The 22,328-nt window shown below is 43.6% G+C and overlaps 1 protein-coding gene across 4 annotated transcripts in view; it reads left to right on the forward strand.

Moving 5' to 3' along the window:
• RNF207 (ring finger protein 207) overlaps positions 1 to 22,328 on the forward strand; it is a 99,928-nt gene that overhangs the window by 35,798 nt on the left and 41,802 nt on the right. For all 4 annotated transcript variants that reach the window (XR_003944117.1, XM_030222624.1, XM_030222625.1 and 1 more), the window contains 3 exons: positions 6,064 to 6,189; positions 14,523 to 14,569; positions 19,896 to 19,968. Coding sequence is in view for 3 of the 4 variants with exons in the window: in XM_030222624.1 (XP_030078484.1) it covers positions 6,064 to 6,189; positions 14,523 to 14,569; positions 19,896 to 19,968 (246 nt within the window). In the remaining variant the exon portion in view is untranslated. The remainder of the gene's footprint in view (positions 1 to 6,063; positions 6,190 to 14,522; positions 14,570 to 19,895; positions 19,969 to 22,328) is intronic.

The following is a 22,328-nucleotide window of genomic DNA, read 5'->3' on the forward strand; positions in this document are numbered from 1 at the left end:
TTCTGCCTAAGCGTATTCTATAAGCGATGCCTAGATTTTGGCACGGTATATAGAATGCGCTTAGTTGATATCCCAGCGCCTAAACCTACGCACCTTCATTTACAGCAATGAAAATGTGGCGTAAATCCCTGCACATAGCTTTATGCACACTGGACCATATTCTATAATTACGCACATAAATTTGGGAATGCCCACAGAACGCCCAGGTCCCTGCTGATAGCCACACTCCTTTTAAACTGCATGCATTAGAATTTAGACGCAGTTCATTACAGAATACGCTTAGCGAGTTGTGCACATAAATTCTAATTATTGCCAATTAGTGCTCATTATTGCTTATTAAGTGCTGTTATCAATGCTGATTATCTTAAGCCAATTAATTTGCGCTTGTTATAGAATACACCTGGATTTCGTCATGGATTTCTAGGCACAATATATAGAATTTGGCAGTAAGGGCCTTATCTGCAAAGTTTATGCTCCTAAATCGGCGTGAATTCTATAACAATGCACATAATTTAACAAGCTAATGAGCACTGATAACAGCTCTTAACAAGCAATAATGAGCAGTAATTGGAACTGGTTAGAATTTAGGCACACAACTCGCTAAGCGTATTCTGTAACAAAGTGCACTGAACTTCTAATACGTGCAGGCAAAAAAGGGCACAGTTATGGTCGGGGAAATGGGTGTTTCGTGGGTGTTCCAAAATTTACGCGCCTAATTATAGAATATGGCCCAGTGCACCTGAATCTACACGCAGAAATTTACACCAAGTTATCGTTGGTGTAAATGGTTGCGTGTAGATTTAGGTGCTGAAATCTAAACTAAGCGTATTCTATAATCGGCGCCTAAATCTAGGCACAGATTATAGAATACGCTTAGTCGGCACTGATTTCTGCGCAGATGTTTTAGGCACCATATATAGAATCTCCTCCTATACGCATAACTAATCTATGCCCTAGTCTATCATTTTTATAGCATACAACTCCACAGGGGATGTAGCCATAGGAGGGAGGCATGGGTGGGTTAGGGGCAGTTTTATAGAATACGTGCATTTATGCACTTAAATGCCAGTAATGTGAAAATGTGGACTCAACCTAGTATTCTATAACGGCAGTTCCATGCAGAACTGCGTCTTTTATCCCGCCACCTAACTTTAGGTGCCGTTTATTGAATCAACCCCTGAGGCTGGAAGGAACCATTTCTACACCAGGGTCTTGAAGAAGTTCCTTCTCCCTCTCGCCAAACCACAGTAATTCTCCTCTCTGGGGGGGGTCTGCTATATAAGGAAGTGCTGCTTTATGGAAAGAGTGGTGGAGGGTTGGAGTGTGTATGTGGAGTGAGAATAAATAGGTTAAGGAGTAAGCAATCCACCGGGGTGGATGACCACAAACTCCCACATAAAATGAAAATATCTGATAGGGAGTGGGAAGTAGACCAAATGACTCCAGGGAAACAGGACTATGGTTGTAAAGGAAAAAACTTTATTCACAGACTCGACAGACCTGAGAGAGACGCTACACAACCAAAATTATATACGGACTTTATCAAGACTACTAGATATTACATTCACTTTTTGTGCTCCAAGGATCGATTAAGACTCCTGAGGCAGGCCTGTGGCCAAAACACAGTACTGTGTCGAGTCTGCGAATAAAGCTTTTTCCTTTACAACCATAGTCCTGTTTCCCTGGAGTCATTGGTCCACTTCCCACTCCCTATCAGATGTGAGAATAAATAGTCAATGTCCACAGAAAACCAAGAAAAAACAGGGAAAACTCCCTACACAGAGAACAAAAAGCAAATATAAATTTACAAGACTTTAATGTCAAAGCATGTCACAGGACCATGTTTCGGTGGGAAACCACCTGCCTCGTGGGTCATATACACTGTCAACTGCAGTAAAAATTAATGCTGAAGCAAAGGTGCTGATTAAACACTGCTGTAAAACATCAATGAAAATCCTCACCAGGGTTTGGTTGCACTGGTGCTGTCCAAAGACACTCTGCGGAGCTCAGCTTCCCCCATAGCCATTACAGTTGACAATGTATATGTCCCCTGAGGCAGGCAGTTTTCCGCCGAAACACAATACTGTATCAGGTCTTTTTATATGAGGTGCTTCGACAACAAAGTCTTATGCTTGACTACTAGAGGTTTGCGGCCTACCCCTACTGTTTTGCTTTTTGTGAGAATAATTAGTGTCATGATTCAGTTAGTCTACTAGGCGCATTGATTGTGGAAAACTGATGCCCTAGTAGACTTTGATACCTATTGAAGGCCCAGCAAAAGTAATGACATAGTACACAAGGTTTTTTTTTTCTATTTATGATATATGCAGAATACATTTCCCATACAGAAAAACTAGACAAGACGGTATTGACACAGAAACATGTAGCGAAATAATACATTTTCAAATCTTCTTCTAGTTCACAATTATACGGGGGGGGGGGGGGGGGGAACCAATACAAGAATTCAATACACAAGAAAAACTGTATCTATTCTTTAAATAGCAAATGACCACTGTATCCCAAGCATAAACACCCAAAATGACAGGCTGAGTATACACAGAAAGTAACCATCACTAAGAGTCCTTATTTGCAAGAGAAGACGCCAATTGAAGTGGGTCTATAAAGGTGTAACTGGTCCCCTTACACCTGATAGTGCCCCTAAAGCAGCAAGTCTAGATTTAAGCTGAAGGAAGTTCAGGTTCAATTTATTTGAAATACTGCACATTTTCTGAAAGAAAATCTCAGCGGTTTACACTATTCCAAAATATTTTCATCCAGTATATAAGCTTTCAAGATCGCACAGGTTCCTCCTTTTGAGTGAGAAACTTGTGTGGTCTCAGAAGCCTGGCTCTACATTTCTGGTTGGTCCTTTAATAGATCTCAGCCAATTAAGTGTACTGTCATAAGTTAGAAAAGCCTGGGAAATGTACAGAGAATCTTTGAAGCAGGAAGAAGAGGACAAAACTGCAGATCAAATAAGGTCTGTGGTATGATAGTGTATAGGAAATATAGCATGGGGTGACTGGGATCTTTTCCCAGGTGCTGTATTTTAAACAGCGCTTCTGGCAATGCTTTGTAGGGGGAAGACTGGAATGGTGGCCAGAGGGCATGTTTCCTGCTGTGTGCTCCGGATGCCGAAATATCTTATTCTGGTATTGGAAATACAGGCAGATTAGCATGCCTTAAGGTCTTTATTTGCCAGTATACTGCATACTTTCAAAGCTTAATGACACTCAAGAATTTAGGGGGCCCTCTTACTAAGCCGTGTAGGCGCTTACGCGTGCCCAAAGTGTGTCAATTTTGAGTTACCGCCCGGCTACCTCGTGGTCCTTGCGGTAATTTCATTTTTGACGCACATCCGCTACACGCGAGGGAAAATATTTTTAATTTTCTGGCATGCGGGCGGTGTTCAGCATTTTACGCGCGTAGACCATTACCACTAGGTCAATGGCTGGCAGTAAGGTCTCAGACCCAAAATGGATGGACGGCAATTTTCATTTTGCCGCACGTGCATTTTCGGCAAAAATTTTTAAAAAGGCATTTTTTTTTATAAGTGCGCTGAAAAATAATTTTGTGCGCACCCAAAACACGCGTCTACACTACCACAGGCCATTTCTCAGCACGCCTTTGTAAAAGGGCCCCTAGTTGATTCCCTATCCGTTTTCGCATCCTGTTCAAACTTCTTCTACTAACCTATAAATGTACTCACTCTGCTGCTCCCCAGTATCTCTCCACACTCGTCCTTCCCTACACCCCTTCCCGTGCACTCCGCTCCATGGATAAATCCTTCTTATCTGTTCCCATCTCCACTGCTGCCAACTCCAGACTTCGCGCCTTCTGTCTCGCTGCACCCTACGCCTGGAATAAACTTCCTGAGCCCCTACGCCTTGCCCCATCCTTGGCCACCTTTAAATCTAGACTGAAAGCCCACCTCTTTAAACATTGCTTTTGACTCGTAACCACTCGCCTCCACCTACCCTCCTCTCCTCCTTCCTGTACACATTAATTGATTTGATTTGCTTACTTTATTTTTTGTCTATTAGATTGTAAGCTCTTTGAGCAGGGACTGTCTTTCTTCTATGTTTGTGCAGCGCTGCGTACGCCTTGTAGCGCTATAGAAATGCTAAATAGTAGTAGTAGTAGTTGAGAATGGCATGTGATGAAACCACTGAAGAGCCTGGTAAATAACTGCCCAACAATGAAATTCAGGAAGCATCTATGACATCTAACATCATGTGGTATTTACCTTAAGAGGAGATACCATTTGCTCCTGAGGAAGGAGAAGTGGTTTCTCCCTTTAAAAAGAATTCCTTTAATAAAAACACCCTTCTACAAAACAAGAAGCACAGTTGATGTTAAATGACAACAGAGGTCCCTACTAACACTGCCTGAACTCAGCAGGGCTGGGTTTGTCCTTGGCCACTGCTTAGTGAAATAAGCAGTACTAAAAATTCATGGCTGTCTCACATCCTCCTTTGCAGGCCTCTAATGGCCCTGCTTGTGCATTCAGAGTCATTCCGCCACCGACAGACTGTCGTGCCCCAGGCGAAGGATTATGATTTATGATGAGGATAAGCAGCGGGAGCAGACAAATTGGTACAGACCAAGATCTTGCATTAATGCAGATTTTCACAGCTCTAAGTAATGGGGAAGAGAAAATGCAAAAATTATACCGTCACACCTGATTAATTCACCTCTGCTGTGAACTCATTTCATCTCCTTTAGCAGGAATAACAAAGCTTCATGTAACCGAGTCGCTGTTTCATGCGTGATACAGTATTGTTACATACACACATTGTTGGGTCAATAAGCATTGTGGCCAGTTTTTTTTTTTGAATGCTGACCATGGTATTTAAATATGTGAAGGTTGATTCTATAAAACAGGGCATATACAATTACATCCCACTTACCCAAATAAATGGACAGAAAACAGGCATTCACGTGTATAAATGACAGTAAATCAACTGGGTACACCACATAAGTTGCTTAGTACGTAAATCCAAGGGAGGTCTATACAATTCTGAGTGGTGTAGAACAGGTAAAAGTGAATCAATTTGTCACTCTTTCAAAAAGTACAAAGACTAGGGGACACTCAATGAAATTAAATAGAAATACTTTTAATACAAATAGGAGGAAATATTTTTTCACTCAAAGAATATTTAAGCTCTGGAATTCATTGCTGGAGGATGTGGTAACAGCGGTTAGTGTATCTGGGTTTAAAAAAAAGGTTTGGACAAGTTCCTGGAGTAAAAGTCCATAGTCTGTTATGGGGGAAGTCACTGCTTACCCTGGGATTGGTAAATCAACAATTAAATGTCCGAAAACACTTATTGTGTGGGGGTAAACAATCTAACAATAGGACTTGTACGAAACACTTAAGAACAAAATATGTTCCAGCATAATCCCCAAACTTTTTCAAACGTGTACGTGTCAGCCCTTTATCTCCCATCCAAGTACCCACAAAACATTCCAAGAGATATACGACCGTGCATGGTTTCTTCTTCACAGCAATAATATTCCATCCAAAAGAAATAACACCTCCCCTTTCCAGTCTACCTACCCAAGATTCCCCCTCACCCCTCCTTTATCCTCCCTCCCACACTCTTACATGTAAAGGGTTTAGCTTAAAGATTCAACCTTGTGGAGAAGTGCTTCCCAAACAGGAGATCATGTGATCTGAAATAATTTCCATACTTTTTAGCACAGGTAAAGGTTATTCTTAAGCTGATATGGCTTAGTTTTTAGAATAATGATTGGAGCAGTATGCTTGGATTTTTGTTCTACTTCTGGGTGGCCTTACCTCTCTGGGGACAGCTTGGTTTATAAATTTCCAGCCATCAAAAGTGCTCATTTTAAGAGTATTGAAAAAGCTATTTTCCTACCGGGCAGCCATGGAATGGAATGGCCTCCTTATCAAACTTAGGAGTCCTAATTATATAATGTACCTTTATTTGTTGATTAATGATTCACTTCTTACCTCTGCATTCCAATTCAGTTTTGTGGTTGTTTATTGTTGTTGTTTGTTTATTAATTAAGTTATTTTGGCTTGCGCTGACTACTTAGGCGGTGAAGGAGCTGCAGACATCTACCCGAGAGGCTATTATCCTCCTTAAGGCCATGATCGAAGAAGTACACAACAGCGCGGATGAAGAAGAAACATCCATCAATAGCCTCTTTAGCAACATGCAGGTGCAGTAAGAAATCAAATTCTGCATTACCAGTTTTCCAACGTAGAATATATGGTAAAAGCAGGCTGTTTGTTATTTATTTCAATACATAAGTTGCTTTGGGGCTTTTTTATTAAGCTGCATCAGGCATTAACACACACCTAATGCAGCTTAAAATGGCGTTTGCGGGACACTCAGAACTTACCTCAACCTACATTACCCCAATTGCAAAGGACTCAAGTACAAAACTTATTATGGATCCAACTTCTCCTTCTTAGGCAGCCAACTCTGGAATGCCCTCCCCAGACCCATCCGATCAATCAGTGACTATCTACCCTTCCGGAAATCACTAAAAACCCATCTGTTCTAGCAAGCCTACTCAAATGACCCAATCTAATCCTATGAACCCATCTACCCAACGCATATCCAGAAGACAACGACAATGACTCAGACTACATCTCTCACCATATTTCCCTATGCTTTTCCTGCGTCCCATTCCTCTACCCCTCCTCCAATGCTCATCTACCCCTTGCTCATACCTCTCATACTCCCTTCACCATCTGTACCTACCTATCTCTTTTTATTACTCTGCTATAATTAACTAATATTTTCTCTATCAATACTCTGTAATCCATATTATTATGTAAGCCGCATTGAACCTGCTTTGAGTGGGAAAGCACGGGGTACAAATGTAATAATAATTAAATATGGCGCCAAAAAATTGATGCTGGAAAATTTGAGCACTAAATGCTATTCTATAAGCGTTGCGCCTAATGCCGGGATCTGCACCTATCTTGTAGGCATCCACTGAAACCTCTTGTAAATCCCCGCGCCTCAATGAGGCATGGTTCTGCCGTATTCTGTAACACTGCATGCAAATTCTTAGAATGCTCATGCCTCGCTCGGGCGTCTCGCTTGGCCACGCCCCTTTTGCCTCTCCATGCACAAGAATTTATGTGCACTTCTTTATAGAATAGTGCCTATCGTGATGCACACATAGAACCTCATTTTTGGCCAATTAATGCCACTAATTCATTATAAGTGTCCAATGGTTTATTACTCAAATTGTGCACGCAAATTGAGCGCGTGTACAGTTTTATGGACCGTATTTAGAATCTGGGGTAAGTGCCAAATCAGTGTACACGAACCACATACTAACAAAATATTTTAGGGCCTTGTTTACACTAAAAACTAACCCGTTTAAAAAGGCATACCCGGCCGATCCAACATAAATGCCTGATCTCTGCAACGCAACAAAACTAAAGTACGTAATGGACATACGACAGCTCTTCCGTTATATGATGCCCTAGTGTGGCTGTGCCACATGAACTTTATCTTACCACAACATCACTTTGTATTTGTTCACACCGGAAACTGCAAACGCCCTCTCCGGTACTATGTAAGCCACATTGAGCCTACAAATAGGTGGGAAAATGTGGGATACAAATGTAACAAATAAATAAAGCCGCGCTAGAAGTGCGTTAGTGTTTTTAGCACACGCTAACTGTGTAGGTGCCCATAATAGTCCTATAGGCACCTACACAGTCTGCGCTAATTTTCATGTGCTAAAAAAAACCTAGTGCAGCTTGGTAAACAAAGCCCTTAGGGGATCTTTTACTAAAGCTTAGCTCGAGTTATCTACAGCAGAGCCCATTTTATTCCTATGGGCCCTGCCCAACTTGACTAAAAGAACCCCTTAATGTTTTCGTGGGGGCGTGCCAGAGGTGGAGAGTGGGAGTTCCTGCTCTAATCAGTTAGCGCAGGAATACCGAGTGAGCTCTTACCACCTACAAAATGGGTGACAGTAAGTGATCATGTGGTAAATTTGTCAATGGCCATGTGCTAATGTTGCCGTTAACGTATGGCCATTAATACAACAAATAGAACATCGATCATTTTACGACTGTGGTAAAAAGGGGCCTTAGCATGCGGGGAAAACCCCAATGCAAGGGCGCAGCAGGCTGCTTTTTGCTGCAGCTTGGTAAAAGGATCTCTTTATCCATACAGGGGTCAAGATTGTGAGCCCTTAAGGGACAGGGAAACACCCTGTGTACCTGAATTTAACTCACCCTGAGCTACTACTGAATAAGGTGTGAGCAAAATATCCAAAGAAAATAAAATATTCAAAGGGGTTGAACTGGGCAGGAGACGCGCCTGCCTGGTCAAATCCGCTGAGGGAGCCGGCAGCCGATATTACCGCTGGATAGGTTAGGGGTGGGCTGGGAGTAGTGTTAAAGCGGAGCGGCAACTTAGCTGGTTAGAGGCAATTTTCAGTCCACTAACAAGCTAGACTGAGTTTACTAAGCCATGTTAAAGGCACATTAGCTTTTTTAACGCGATTTAACCATGTACGTGCCTACAATATTCCTATAAGCACTTACACGGTTAGGACGCGCACTAATTGTACATAAGTACATAAGTACATAAGTAGTGCCATACTGGGAAAGACCAAAGGTCCATCTAGCCCAGCATCCTGTCACCGACAGTGGCCAATCCAGGTCAAGGGCACCTGGCACGCTCCCCAAACGTAAAAACATTCCAGACAAGTTATACCTAAAAATGCGGAATTTTTCCAAGTCCATTTAATAGCGGTCTATGGACTTGTCCTTTAGGAATCTATCTAACCCCTTTTTAAACTCCGTCAAGCTAACCGCCCGTACCACGTTCTCCGGCAACGAATTCCAGAGTCTAATTACACGTTGGGTGAAGAAAAATTTTCTCCGATTCGTTTTAAATTTACCACACTGTAGCTTCAACTCATGCCCTCTAGTCCTAGTATTTTTGGATAGCGTGAACAGTCGCTTCACATCCACCCGATCCATTCCACTCATTATTTTATACACTTCTAGTATTAAATCTTCAATCTCTAAGGCAGGTAAGCATTTGCTTGAAATAACAATCCCTGTATCCTTTGTTTTTTGTTTTTTTTTTTTAAGGCCAAATGAAAACTGTGTTAAAAACGTTAATGTGCCTTAGTAAACAGGGCCCTGAGTAAGGGGGTCTTTTACTAAGTTGTGCTAGCATTTTTAGCGTGCTCTAAACATTAATGACGTCCATATGGATGTCGCTAACATTTAGTGTGCCTTAATAATAGACCGACATTTAACACTAGAGAGCCAAGTGGCATCCACAACAAAGAAAATGTTCCACTCAATGTGGAAACTCAAACGCTTGAGACAATTCTTGCCGAGGGGTCACATTTCGCAACCTGATACAGTCAATGGTACTTTTAGACTACTGCAATGGTATTTATACGGGATGCAAAGAGCAAACATTAAAGAAACTTCAGACCGCTCAAAACACAGCAGCTAGACTTATCTTTGGTAAAACGCGATTTGAAAGCGCGAAACCCCTCCGCGAAAAGCTACACTGGCTCCTAATCAAAGAACGCATTGCTTTCAAAATCTGCACGCTGGTTCACAAAATCATTTGCGGTGAAGCCCCGGGATACATGATAGACCTAATTGACTTACCAACTAGAAACACATCCAAATCAACACGAACATATCTAAACCTGCACTACCCAAATTGCAAAGGCCTCAAATACAAATCAACCTACACATCCAGCTTCTCCTACATAAGCACACAACTGTGGAACGCACTACCAAAAGCCTTGAAAATTACGTACCACCACCTAAACTTCCGGAAATCACTAAAAACTAACCTGTTCAAAAAAGCATACCCCATCAATCCAACTTAAATGCCTGATCTCTGCAACACAACAAAACTAAAGAACGTAATGGGCATAACAACTCTTTCGCTGTACGATTCACTAACGTGGCTATGACATGAACTCGCAAGAACATATCAAGTGATTTCAAAGTCGATTACATTATCACCATGGAAACCTAACTGTGGAGTGCCTTAGGGATCGCCGCTTTCACCATCTCTCCAACTTAATGATGACTCCACTGGCCAAATCACTATTAGATCAAGGCCTCAACCCATACATCTATGCATATGATGTAACGATATACATCCTGTTTAAAAATGATCTCACAGAAATCACAAATAAAATCAATCTCAGCTTCCAAATAATGACCTTATGGGCGGATGCATTCCAACTGAAGCTTAATGCAGAGAAAACACAATGCATTATCCTTTCATCGCAATATAACAGGATCCATCACACCAACATAAATACCCCAAATTATAATCTTCCGGTTTCGGACACCTTGAAACTTCTGGGAGTCACTATTGATCAAAATCTCACACTAGACTGTCATGTGACAAATGTAACAAAGAAAATGTTCTACACATTGTGGAAACTCAAAAGGATAAAACCTTTCTTCCCGAGGGAGGTATTCCACAGTTTGGTGCAGTCAGTGGTGTTGAGCCAATTGGATTATTGCAATTCCATCTATGCCGGTTGCAAAGCACAAATTATTAAGAAACTCCAAACAGCCCAAAACACGGCAGCCAGACTTGTATTTGGCCCAGCGCATGCCCAAAAGACACACTTGCACTACCGCAGGTCACGTTTTACCACGGCTTAGTAAAAGGACCCTACATTTTCTAAATTGAAAGGAATTCGCAAAACAATCTCAAATCGCCCATCAAGTTCCACAGTTTAGCGGTGAAACAAGAGCAGTGGGTACCCTAGGCAAACCTTCAGCCTTATACCACCTTCATTTAACTTTCAGGTCCCTAAGCCTAGAGACCCTCCCCCCCCCCCCCCCTCAGATTTTGATACTTAAACTCAACAATCATAGCCATCACACACAAATCCTATAAAAATGCAGGATAAAGTATGTGCTCATAGCTCTTTGAGTTTGTGGGACTACTGTTTAGCTTACACTGAAGTTGCGCTTTACTGCTTCTAAGAAGCACCTGCCCTAGGCAATTGCCTAATCCAGGGGCGTAGCTACGGGTGGGCCTGGGTGGGCCCAGGCCCGCCCGCCTGCCAAGTCTCCCACATTCAGCGGGAGACTCCCGCTTTGGCAGGTCATCTCCCGCACTTCCGCCAAAGCGGAAAAGTCTCCCGCTAAGATGATCCTCCGCCGCTGCGTCTCTGTGAGCAGCCTCAGCAAAAGAAGTAAATGAAGCGCGGGGCCACAGCAGCTTTCAGGCATGCGCTGTTGGCTCTGCCGTCCTCTGCCCCTGCTGATGTCAGTTTCCTGTTCCGAGGGCTGAGGACCAGCAGACCACTACTACTACTACTACTACTATTTAGCATTTCTATAGCGCTACAAGGCGTACGCAGCGCTGCACAAACATAGAAGAAAGACAGTCCCTGCTGAACAGCGCATTCCTGAAGGCTGCTGCGGCGGCGGCCCGCGCTTCATTTTCTTCTTTTGTTGAGGCTGCTCACAGTGGCAGTGTGTAGAAGGGATGCAGTTGAGCTCCCTGGCTGATCTCAGCAGCCATTTGGGTGCCTGGGGAACTAAGGTACGTGGAAACAAAAAATGCTGGGGTGGAGGAGCATAGAAAAAATATTTTGTTTGGAAGGGGAGGAGGAAGAAAGTGTGTCGGGGTGTATGTTGCATGGGGTGGGGGGGAAGAGAGAGATCAAAGATGTTGGATGGGGACAGAAAAAGGGGAGACACTGGATGAAAGGAGGAAGAGAGAGGAGATGGATGAAAGGAAGGAGACACTGGACAGAAGGTGGAGAGCGAGGGAAGATGTTGGTGGAAGGGAGAGAGAGAGAGAAAGGGGACGTGCTGGATGGAGGTGAGAGGGGAGAAGCTGGATGGAAAGAAAGAAGAGTTGGGATGCTGGATAGGAGAGAAAGTTGAATGGAAAGATGGTGGGAGAAAGAGGGGACATGGAAAAGGGCAGGGGAGAGACAAGCTGTTGGGGAGAAGGAAGGGGAGCAAGGGGAAGACCCTGGTTGGTCAGATGGAGAGAGAAACAGGAGAAATGCTGGATGAAAGGAGGGAGAGAGAGGAAAAATGCTAGAATATAGTGCCCACCCATATTAGCTCTGGGCTCAGCCAAAATGTCAGGTCTGGCTACGCCACTGGCCTAATCTTACATAATAGTTGGACTGGCCCTGAATGAAACACAAATAAAAACACTCTTTTCTGTTGCCACGTGTTTCACATTAGTGAGAGTAGGACAAACTAGCCACCTTTCTGGCATGGAAAATAATTTTCTTCCAGGTGTGTTATCACGGACGTTTATCGCATAGTTGTTGTTTTAGAACAACATTTGTTCTTTTGTGTCATGTACAAATGATACAACAAAACAACAGATGTTTCATTTATTTTTTTTTGTTTTTAGTAGATAGTAAATCATTTTAGTGCCTACTAAAAAATGATAGAAACAGAACAAAGCAGAAAGAAAGCTCACATAACTTCGTGTGCATCTTTCTTTAAGGGGCCCTTTTACTAAGCCGCGTAGGTGCCTATGCGAGCCGAATGCGCGCCAATTTGAGTTATTGCCCAGCTACCGCGTGGCCCTTGCAGTAATTTCATTTCTGATGGCAGAAAACGAGCGGTAATCATCATTCTGTGCGCATAGACAATTACCGCGCGAGACCTTACCGCTAAGTCAATGGCTGGCGGTAAGGTCTCAGACTCAAAATGGATGCCTGCCAATTTTTATTTTGCCGCACGTCCATTTTCGGCAAAAATTTTAAAAAGGCCTTTTAACAGGCGCGGTGAAAAATGGATCTGCGCCTGCCAAAACACCTACACTAGCGCAGCCCATTTTTCAGCGCTCCTTATTAAAAGGGCCCCTAAATTAGTTACTCTTCTTACTCTGTCTTATCCGTATGTTCCATCTTTGCTTACGCCCTAAGCTGTCTATGAAAATGTTTTATTGTGTACTGTGTTGACATTGGAATGTAGTATACTATTGGGCTCATTTTCGAAAGAGAAGGACGCCCATCTTTCGACATAAATTCGGAAGATGGACGTCCTTCTCCCAGGGTTGTCCAAATCGGTATAATCAAAAGCCGATTTTGGACGTCCCCAACTGCTTTCCGTCGCAGGGCAGCCAAAGTTCAAGGGGGCGTGTCGAAAGTGTAGCGAAGGCGGAATTTGGGCGTGCCTAACACTTGGACGTCCTTGACCCCTAATGGAAAAAAAGAAGGACGTCCCTGACGAACACTTGGATGTTTTCACCTGTCATGTTTTTCTTACGACCAAGGGAAAAAAAGGTGCCCGAAATGACCAGATGACCAACGGAGGGAATCGGGGATGACCTCCCCTTTACTCCCCCAGGGGTCACTAACCCCTCCCACCCTCAAAAAATATCTTTAAAAATATTGATTGCCAGCCTCTATGCCAGCCTTAGATGTCATACTCAGGTCCATCACAGCATTAGGTCCCTGGAGAGTTTTAGTGGGTGCAGTGCACTTCAGGCAGACGGACCCAGGCCCATCCCCCCCTACCTGTTACGTTTGTGGAGGAAACAGTAAGCCCTCCAAAAACCCACCACAAACCCACTGTACCCACATCTAGGTGCCCCCTTCACCTGTAAGTGCTATGGTAGTGGTGTATAGTTGGGGGTAGTGGGTTTTGGGGGGAGGGTTTGGGGGGCTCAGCACACAAGGTAAGGGAACTATGTTTCTGGGAGCAATTTATGAAGTCCACTGCAGTGCTCCTTAAGGTGCCCGGTTGGTTCCCTGGCATGTCAGGGCGGCCAGTGCACTACAAATGCTGGCTCCTCCCATGACTAAATGGCTTGCATTTGGCCGTTTTTGACATGGACGTCTTTGGTTTCGAAAATCGCCAAAAGTCAGAAATGTCCATGTTTAGGGACGACCAAATCTAGGGATGTCCAAATTTAAGGATTTGGACGTCTATGATGGTATTTTCGAAACGAAAGATGGATGTCCATCTTGTTTCAAAAATACGAGTTTCCCCGCCTCTGGATTTCGCCATTTTGCAAGGACGTCCAAATGAAGAAATAATCAATGGAAAAATGAAAAACACAAGAAATATTTTTTACATTTACACAACTAAATAAATGCACTGCACCTAGGAAGCGAGAGTGTCGGCTCTGCTGTTCTCCATAGGTTTATCTTTTGTTGTACTGTCCAGAATAGACACAGGTGAGAATACTGGTCTATCGACTGTTTTTTAAGTGAGTCAATCTGGATTCAAAAGTCAATGTACAGATTGCACATGTTTTTCCAAGATGGACAAAGGAAGCTAGGGCTTTGAAATCTGAACCATATTTGCAGAGAGATTGTTCCAGCATCAAGGGAACACAGCTTGAGTTGCCCAAGAAAGTTGATTTGCAAGCCCTCAAACTTATTATTTCCTGGGAACACTTATGAACCGTTAAGTCATCACCCTGCGGTCAATCTAATCATTTCAAATCAACTTGAAGAGTTTTCTGTTTAAAGAGACATCCTTCAGGCATAGACGAATTATGTAACTCACTGTACTTTGGTACCATTTGCAGGAGAAACTGGCAGAAAGAAAAAAGATCCTCTTGAAAGCTGTCCAGTGGTAAGTATGACTCCAAGGGTTCATGTTTGTCTACGGGGCGATCTTAAAATTTACATAGCATAAATCATTAAGCTAGTACCTACATATAATAATAGTAGAGGTCTTGTACAATGCCAAACAATTTTCCCAATTCTGATTTCTACAGAGCTACTCAGGAGTCCTTTTACTAAGGTGTGCTGAAAAATGGCTTAAGGTAGCGTAGGCGTGGGTTTTGGGCATGCGCCGATCCATTTTTCAGTGCGCCTGTAAAAAAAGGCGCTTTTTTTGCTGAAAATGGACGTGCGGCAAAAGTCCAAAATTGGCATGCATCTATTTTGGGTCTGAGACCTTACCGCCAGCCATTGATCTAGCGGTAAAATCTCACGCGGTAACTGGGTGGTAATGACCTACGTGCATCAAATGCCACTTGGTACGCGTCCAATATGTGCAGCCGAAAATTAAAAAATATATTTTTTGGACGCACGTATTGGGCACGTGCCAAAATTAAAATTACCACCAGAGCCATGTGGTAGCTGGGTGGTAACGCCATTTTGGCACGCGTTGGGCGCGCGTAGACACTTACGCGGCTTTGTAAAAGGGCCCCTCAATGTGAGATGTAGTTAGAAACCAGCCCTCCCTTCTCTGTGGGGTTTATGTTCTAGTCAAGATAAATCAGAGATTCTAGGGAATATATTTATTACTAAATTGCCCAGCAAAAAAGGCGTAGTTTTATCATTTAAATATTTCATGGTGTACTATATGAATGGATTTAGGGGCAGGAAAAAATCTTAGGAGTTACGTATCGCCTTTGCAAACACAAACATCCCATAATGTAGTTGTGGGAAAAAAATTGTTATATTTGTCTAAAATTTGTATTTTCAGCTTGTGTGTGTGGGTATGTGAGCAGTTGATGGGTGCTGGGTAAATGTGTGTGTGTGTGGGGGGGGGGGGGGTAAGATGGGTAAGTATGTGTATTTAAGTGAGAGGGACACAGTGTGTGCGAGTGTGAGAGAGAAATAAGGGTATGTATAAATGTGTGGGGGCTCCCCCTCCCCTGGTGATCTCATCTTCTTTAGTCTTCCCTGCCCCCCAACCCAAATCACAGGTACCCATCTATGTATGTGTCTCTCTCTCTCTCTCTCTCTTTCCCCTTCCGACCTCATGGGGTCCGGTATCACCCTGCTGTCACCGCTGCTGCACTGGAGTCTTCCAATCTCCCGGGCCGCCGGCAGCCTTGACTCCTTGTCACTTGCTCGTAACCTTTATCTTGTCTTCCTCTCTTCAATAGTCCCTTTCCCTATGTGTCCTTCTGTCTGTCCTACCCTTATCCTTATTGGTCCAGTCTGTCTGTCCTGATTTAGATTGTAAGCTCTTTGGAGCAGGGACTGTCTTTTCTTCATGTTCAATTGTAAAGCGCTGCATACGACTGGTAGCGCTATAGAAATGATTTATAGTAGTAGTAGTAAGCTTGCAGCTTTAGACCTGCCTCGGAGGCCCTTCTACAGCTTCCTGCCTACGTGGGAACAGGAAGCTGTAGGAGAGGGAAGTGTTTCCAGGGCAGGCCTAAAGCAGCATGCTTACTGCTTTCATTGCTGAGGCTGGGACATTGGAAGACTCCGAGGGGGGTGGGGGCAGTACCAGTGCCGCGGGGCTGGAAGGAGAGAGAGAAAGAGATGCTGCAACTGCACCACTCGAGTCGGGGGGGATACCGGGCAGGAAAATGGGGTGGCTTTCCACTCAGGTTGACAGCTCATTTGGGGGGGGGCAATGACCCCCCCCCCCTTGCTCCTCAAACTATGCCCATGTTTCTGGGTGAGAGTATGGAATGTTGCAGGGGCAATTGTACAGTGATTTGTGGTGTGTGTGTGTGTACAAGATTGAGGGGGTCTTTTACAAAGCGGTGGTAAGACCAACGCGGACTTACCACTCGCTAAAACGGAAGTACCTCCGGGCTACCACAGCAGCCCGGCAGTAGTTCCCACCCCCAGCTCGTGCCATTTCTGGCTCTACAAAAATATTGCTATTTTTGTAGCACCAGTGTGTACCCGGCGGTAAATCGTGCAGTGCTGCACGCTGCCTGGTTACCGCCGGGTTAGCACGGCGTGGGAGCCCTTACCGCCACCTCAATGGGTGGCAGTAAGAGCTCTCCCACCCCCTGAAATGAGCACGCAGCAAGTGCTTCACTTGCCACATGGCCATTTCTTTAAAAAAAAGAAAGACCTGCGTTTTACCCGCGGTGGTAAAGGGGGCCTCAGCGTATGTCAAAAACGTGCTGATGCCAGAGCAGGCCCCCTTTCGCCGCAGCTTCATATTTTGCAGACATTACAGATAAATGATAGCATCAGCAGCTATGGAACAGTTTCCTTTTACTCAGCAACCGGGATTTAATGCTGGAAAATTGTTAGCATGTAAATTAAATTATTGCTTATGCTTACTGATTTTTTTTCCTTTTTAGCAAGTGATCACACTGTAAAGACTAAAGAATGGGTTCACAGCGCCCTCTCTTGGCCGTATTTATGTTGCCAACTGGATAGACAGCCAGATCATGCTAAAGATAGGGTTGGATAAACTTCCCCCTGGTAATCTGATTGGGTTGAAAGAAGTGCCTAGGTCCATCGATCCTAACCGTCTTTTGTCAGTTATTCTAAATCTGGCTCTTCGAGCGATCAGCATGGGCAGACACCGTACAAGCTTCCCTGCACAAGCTAACGGCCCAATATTTAGAATTAGTTATCCAGGAGGCAAATAACTCGGACTCCCCAGGCCCAGCCAATGGCTTGCAGGCCATTCTCCAGATAACGTCACTGGAAATCATATCTGACAATATCTGGACGGTGTTAGGGCAGCCTGGGGATAGAGCAAAAGTTATTTTACTGTCCTAACTTGTCCAGTGTATAATATACAGGGTGAGGCAAGAAAAGGAACTCCCTACAAATTTTTTTTTGAATTTCAATGAGAAATTTTATTTAATCATACTTGCATATTACTATTAAAATAACATTAATTATCTTAAACTATGTTAGTGTTACTGACATTTTAGCGTTACTAACTAGCGATTTTTGCATGTTGAGAATGTTCAAGCTAAAACACAGTAAAATAACATCATTCAAACAATAGACTTCTTGCTTATCAAGTACCCAAAATTTGGCACGAATATGCTTTATGTTTTTTTCAGTAATTCTGAATGTACTTTTTTTTTTAGGCACTTAAAACTGCACACTCACATTTGGGTGCATTTTAATTGAGTAATGAGTCAATTAGTGCCAATTGGGCGCTAGCAATTAGTGCTAATTGGCAACAATTTGGATTTATGCACACATCTTGCTAAGCGCTATTCTATAAAGATGCACATGTAAATTCTTTAGCATGCAACAGAAAAGAGGGCATGGCCATGGAAGGGTCAAGGGCGTTCACTAAAAAGAGGCACATACTATTATAGAATTCGGAGAATCTGCGCCTAATTTAGGTGCAGGGATTTACACCAGGATTCAGTGGGTGCAAATCCTCGCACCTAAATCTGGGCGTGAATCCCAGTGCTATGCGCTATTCTATAAAAAGCACCCAACTCAGAGCAACGTTTATACAATAGTGCTCAGTGCTGGGTTTTTTTGCGCCATTTACTGAATTTAGGGCCCTTTTTACCAAGCTGCAGTAAACCGGGTAAGCCTCTGGTGGTAAATTTTTTAAAATTCCTGTTGCGCCCAAAATGGCACATGCTAGGGGCGGCACTACCGGACTGATACATGACAACGCTGCAGTAGCTCTACCATGACGTTGTAAAAGGGCCCCTTAGTAGGGTTACCGTTATGTCCGGTTTTACCCAGACATGTCCTCTTTTTGTGTCAAAAGATGGGCGCCCCTCTCTTTCAAAAATAAGCCTGCAAGTTCCATAGGTTATTATCCAGCTCATTTTCGAAAGGGATCGCCGGCGATCTCCTGATCCCGGCCAAATCGGTATTATCGAAAGCCGATTTTGGCCGGCCCCAACTGCTTTTTCATTGCGGCACCAGCCAACCTTCAAGGGGGCGTGTTGGTAGGGTAGTGAAGGCGGGACGGAGGCGTGGGTACGGGATGGCCGGCTTCACCTTATAATGGAAAAAATGGCCGGCTCGAACGAGCATTTCGCCGGCTTCACTTGGTCCATTTATTTTTAGGACCAAGTCTGAAAAAAGTGCCCCAACTGACCAGATGACCACCGGAGGAAAGCAGGGATCACCTCCCCTTACTCCCCCAGTGGTCACCAACCCCCTCCCACCCCCCCAAAAAAAAACTAAAACATTTTTGGCCAGCCTGTATGTCAGCCTCAAATGTCATACCCAGCTCCTTGACAGCAGTATGCAGGTCCCTGGAGCAGTTTTTAGTGGGTGCAGTGCATTTCAGGCAGGTGGACCCAGGCCCACCCCCCCCCCCCCACCTGTTCCACTTGTGGTGGTTAATGTTGAGCCCTCCAAAACCACCCAAAACCCACTGTACCTACATGTAGGTGCCTCCCTTCACCCCTTAGGGCTATGGTAATGGTGTAGAGTTGTGGTGAGTGGGTTTTGGGGGGGCTCAGCACCCAAGGTAAGGCTGCTATGCACCTGGAAGCTATTTTTGTTTTTTTTTAATTTTTTTAAGTGCCCCCTAGGGTGCCCGGTTGGTGCCCTGGCATGTGAGGGGGGCCAGTGCACTACAAATGCTGGCTCCTCCCATGCCCAAATGCCTTGCATTTCGCCGGGTTTGAGATGGCCGGACCCGGTTTCCATTATGGCTGAAAATCGAAGCCAGCTCATATAAACCCGGCGATCCTGCTCTAAACCTGGCGAGCGATTTGGCTGGCGCCAAGCGTATTTTGAAAATACGCTTGGCTCCGCTCCGTCGCTGAGCCAGCCCCGAAGATGGCTGGCGCCGTTCGATTATGCCCCTCTATGTAACTTTGTAAGTGCTTTGAAAATACACCCATGTGTCACTTGAACCTGAATGCAGTTGTTGCAGGTACTTGAGTCATCAACCTAAGCCAGCTATTCCCAACCCGGTCCTCGGGGCATATCTAGTCCCATTGGGTTTTCAGGATGCTCATAATGAATATGCATGAGAGAGATTGGCATGCACTGCCTGAATTGCATGCAAATCTAGCTCATGAATATTCATTGTGGATATCCTGAAAACCTAATGGGACTAGCTGTGCCCTGAGGACTAGATTGGGAATGGCTGGCCAAAGCCAAAGAAGCCAGTAATATATAAGTATACTAAAATGTAGGAAGCCAGGGTTCGACTGTATTAGTTACGTAGAGTCATCTGTGTCACTTTGTTCCGCTATGCTGTAAATGCTGAAGCTAATTCATGTTTTATATCATCATTCTCTCAGCCAACATGAAGAAAAGGAAAAGGCTTTTAAGGAACAGCTGTCGCACCTGGCTTCCCTTCTGCCAACCCTACAGGTATAATCTGAAATGCAGGGAAACTAGGTAGACATATTTACTCCTGCTCTATGGGGTGCGCAGGGTTAAATTGTATGCATACTCTTAGTTTTTCAAAAGTATGCGCATAAACAGCAGGACTCCACCTCAACCCCATCCTTGGGGATGCCTGACCAAGCGATATGATAGAGGTGCACAAAATCCTGAGTGCTGTAGAATGAGTAGAAGTGAATTGTTTTTTTACTCTTTCAAAAAGTATAAAGACCAGGGGACATTCAATGAAGTTACATAGTAATACTTTTTAAAATGAATAGGGCAAAATATTTTTTTACTCAACGAATAGTTAAGCTCTGGAACTTCTTACCAGAGTGTACCCAATTACCGCTGGGTACAATCCGGCGCTACAGAAATATTTTTGTAGCGCAGGAGTGTACCCAGCGGTAATTGGGCAGTGCTGCATACTGTCCTGTTACCGCAGGGTTAGCGTGGGAGCCCTTACCGTCACCTCAATAGGTGCTGGTAAGGGCTGCTCCCCCCCAAAATGGCCACGCTTCAAGTGCTTTACTTGCCGCACGGCCATTTCCTGCAGGGAAGAGAGACTTCCCTTTTACCCACCGTGCTAAAAGGGGGCCTCAGTGCACGTGAAAAATATGCGCCGACGCCAGCACCGGAAGCTTGGTAAAAGGGGCCCTAAAATGCTAACTAAATTAGGCAGTCTATATCTGAAAATAAAAAAAGCCTTTAGCTGTTTTCTACACAAAAAATAAGATGAAATAGATCTAATCTGATAAGGTATATCATTCCAAATTTTTACTGCTAAGTATCGAAAAGAATTATTCAAATAGCTCTTAAACCTAACTCCTCGGAAATTTGGAAACAGTAAAGTATTTAAATGTAGAGAATGACAGACTTGTCCAGCAGACAGTAAAGTCAAATATCTGGATAAGCGAATTGAATTTTGTCCACTAACGTTTTACAAACCATATAAGCCTTAATACATGAATGAACCAGAAGCCAGTGTAGCTTTTTAAGAAGAGGAGTCACTCTTTCAAATTTATTGACCCCAAAAATCAACGTGGAAGCCGTATTCTGAAGAAGTTGTAATCTTCATAAAAGCTTCAATGTAAGTCCCCCTTACAAAGAATTACAGTAGTCGAGGTATGGTAAAAGAACATTCTAGGTAATACTTCTAAAACTGTCTACACTAAGACTAGATTGGAATGCTCTAAGACGATACAGGCAAAAGTTAAATTTTTTTTACAAGAGCTGTAATATGGTCATCAAAGGATAATCTGGAATCCAATGTTACACCTTAGACTTATTTGTAATCTGCAAAATTTCACCCATAGTCAGTTGTAAACATTTTTGAAGTAAGGAATCATAATTCCCAAACCAATGTTACCCCCCTGTTTACTAAGCCCTATAGCAATGCCAACACAGCCCATTCAAAGTGAATGGACTGTGTCGGCATTAATGCACTGGCAGCCGCTTAGTTAACGGGGGGGGGGGGGGGGTAGTCTTTTGCTTATTTAATTTTTAAAAATTTGCACTAGCCCATGAATCAATCATAGAAATATTTTCAATTGACATTGAAAGAGTGTGATCAAAAGAGTCCAAAATAGGACACAATAAAAAAAATATCGTCATAAGTCAATATTTGTATTCTAAAAGAAGACAGCCGTGCGCCAGGGAATAATGTATAATGGATCCTGCACTCACATTCCATTTTAGAATACTAGCATAACTCGGTATCTGGCACACCTCACATTTATTTATTGCATTTGTATCCCACATTTTCCCACCTATTTGCAGGCTCAATGTGGCTTACAATGTTCAGTCATGGCATTCGCCAGTCCAGAGTAAAAGATTGCAATTGGTATTACATAAAGAACATGGATGACATAATAGAAATTAAACAATCAGGTAGAGAGAGATAACATTCAAATATCAGGTAAGTGGTGATGCGTTACAGTTCCTATTATGGATCATTGTGGTATACCTTGTTGAAGAGATAAGGTCTTCAGCGATTTACGAAAGTTGATTAGGTCATAAATTGTTTTCAGGTCAAGTGGCAATGCATTCCACAGCTTCGTGTTCATGTAGGAAAAGCTGGACGTACAGTGGTGGAAATAAGTATTTGATCCCTTGCTGATTTTGTAAGTTTGCCCACTGACAAAGACATGAGCAGCCCATAATTGAAGGGTAGGTTATTGGTAACAGTGAGAGATAGCACATCACAAATTAAATCCGGAAAATCACATTGTGGAAAGTATATGAATTTATTTGCATTCTGCAGAGGGAAATAAGTATTTAATCCCTCTGGCAAACAAGACCTAATACTTGGTGGCAAAACCCTTGTTGGCAAGCACAGCGGTCAGACG

This window comes from Microcaecilia unicolor, chromosome 13 (genome assembly GCF_901765095.1).
Source record: "Microcaecilia unicolor chromosome 13, aMicUni1.1, whole genome shotgun sequence".
NCBI lineage: Eukaryota > Metazoa > Chordata > Amphibia > Gymnophiona > Siphonopidae > Microcaecilia > Microcaecilia unicolor.